Source organism: Chlamydotis macqueenii, chromosome 8 (assembly GCF_036417535.1).
Source record: "Chlamydotis macqueenii isolate bChlMac1 chromosome 8, bChlMac1.mat, whole genome shotgun sequence".
NCBI lineage: Eukaryota > Metazoa > Chordata > Aves > Otidiformes > Otididae > Chlamydotis > Chlamydotis macqueenii.
The window spans coordinates 2,490,589-2,492,738 of NC_141563.1; the positions used below are offsets into that span (position 1 = coordinate 2,490,589).

Sequence of the window (2,150 nt, forward strand, 5' to 3'; positions counted from 1 at the left end):
TTTCTTGGACCTGTTCATGACAGCACCTTTAGAAGAAAAGGACAACCTTCAGGCACTGCACTGGGGAGATTTCATTTTATTACAGAGGTGCTAGGACACCTATCCCACCTATCCCCCAGTTCTATCCCACTATTAGGTAGAATTTTATACAGGCTCAAAACTGAAAAAAAAGCAAGGTCATACCTCGGTATAAGTGAGGGGAAAAAATTGTGAAAAGACATAAGAACAATCTACAACATAATGATACAAATACAGTGAATAAAAAGATCCGGTTTTGTCTAGGGCATTGTGGGAATCAGCTGTGAAGAAAGACAGGAGGTGTTTGACTGCTGAAAAATGACTGAGAAATCCATTTCCATGCTCCATCGTTGATAACAGTAATGATAATGACAACCAAAATGATAAAAATAACAATAATGACAATGATAACAATAATGATAAGAACACGGATCATGATAAGGGTAATGATGACAATAAGAATGATAAACAAAGCACCAGAGTCATCTGTGGTTAGTGATGAGAAGTGTATCACTATTCAGAAACATCCAAGAAATCACTTTATTAATGGCATCCTTGAGCTCCTGGTTCCTCATGCTGTAAATGAGGGGGTTCACTGCTGGAGGCACCACCGAGTAAAGAAATGACACCACCAGGTTCAGAGAAGGGGAGGAGATGGAGGGTTGCTTCAGGTAGGTAAACATGCCAGTGCTGATAAGCAGGGAGACCACAGCCAGGTGAGGGAGGCACGTGGAAAAGGCTTTGTGCCGTCCCTGCTCAGAAAGGATCCTCAGCACAGCCCTGAAGATCTGCACATAGGAAACAACAATGAACACAAAACAGCCAAATGCAAAACAGACACTGAGCACAAGAAGCCCAGCTTCCCTGAGGTAGGAGTCTGAGCAGGAGAGCTTGAGGATCTGGGGGATTTCACAGAAGAACTGGTCCACAGCATTTCCCTGGCAGAGTGGCAGTGAAAATGTATTGGCCGTGTGCAGCAGAGCATAGAGAAACCCACTGCCCCAGGCAGCTGCTGCCATGTGGACACAAGCTCTGCTGCCCAGGAGGGTCCCGTAGTGCAGGGGTTTGCAGATGGCAGTGTAGCGGTCATAAGCCATGACAGTGAGAAGCCAGTACTCTGCTGACATCAAAAAGAAGAAGAAAAAGACCTGTGCAGCACATCCTGCATAGGAGATGACCCTGGTGTCCCAGAGGGAATTGGCCATGGATTTGGGGACAGTGGTAGAGATGGATGCCAGGTCAAGGGCAGAGAGGTTGAGGAGAAAGAAGTACATGGGTGTGTGGAGGCAGTGGTCGCAGGCTATGGCAGTGATGATGAGGCCGTTGGCCAGGAGGGCAGCCAGGTAGATGCCCAGGAAGAGCCAGAAGTGCAAGAGCTGCAGCTCCCGTGTGTCTGCGAAGGCCAGGAGCAGGAACTCAGTGATGGAGGTGCTGTTGGACATCCCTTATATTTTTGATGAGCCACTATCTGAAAAGGTAAAGACAGTGCGAGAATAGGGCAGACTTCTCTGAGAAAAATTTTGTAGGTCCTTAGACAAGGTAACTGTCCCATACTGCAGGATGAGGAGAGATGTTCTGCCGTCAGGGCTGGTGTCAGCCGACCTGTGCTGGCACCTCTTTGACCTGGAGGAGGCTCACACACAGACATTTCCCCAAAAAGTATCCGGACACTGCTGAGAGCGTAGGAGTCCCGTTTCCAAGTGCAGACCTGCAAACTCCTCACCTCATCTCATCGCACCCAAGCAGGATCTCATCTCTCCTCGCCCAGCCAGGGACACAGAGGGCTCATTGTAGCTGCCCACATAGAAATGCCCAGTAGCATTTCCATGACCTCAGCATAGAGGTGTCTTCTCCATGGGGCAGCTATGTTTCACAGAAAGCCCATGGTACAGCTGTGCTCTTGGGGAAAGCAGCCTCCGTCCAGCAGGACCCTCCAGGGAAACAGCTGAATGTTTCAGTGGTGGGATGTCCTGACGGGAGGGTCAGATCATTGCCAGCCCCACAAGCTACATCTCCCAGACCCCAAAATATAAGAACCAATTTGGATGCTTTTCCTCCATTGCTACATCTGCATGAGAGGATCTCCAGCATCAGTGTCTGAGCTGCCAATTAACCCTCAACCAGGACACAGT

At 48.7% G+C, this 2,150-nt stretch overlaps 1 protein-coding gene across 1 annotated transcript; it reads right to left on the reverse strand.

The window, feature by feature from the left end:
• Positions 1-500: 500 nt before the first annotated feature.
• On the reverse strand, positions 501-1,460 carry LOC147599840 (olfactory receptor 14C36-like). The gene has a single exon (XM_086753577.1). The coding sequence runs from the start codon at positions 1,458-1,460 to the stop codon at positions 501-503; it is 960 nt and encodes a 319-aa protein (XP_086609703.1).
• Positions 1,461-2,150: the final 690 nt, after the last annotated feature.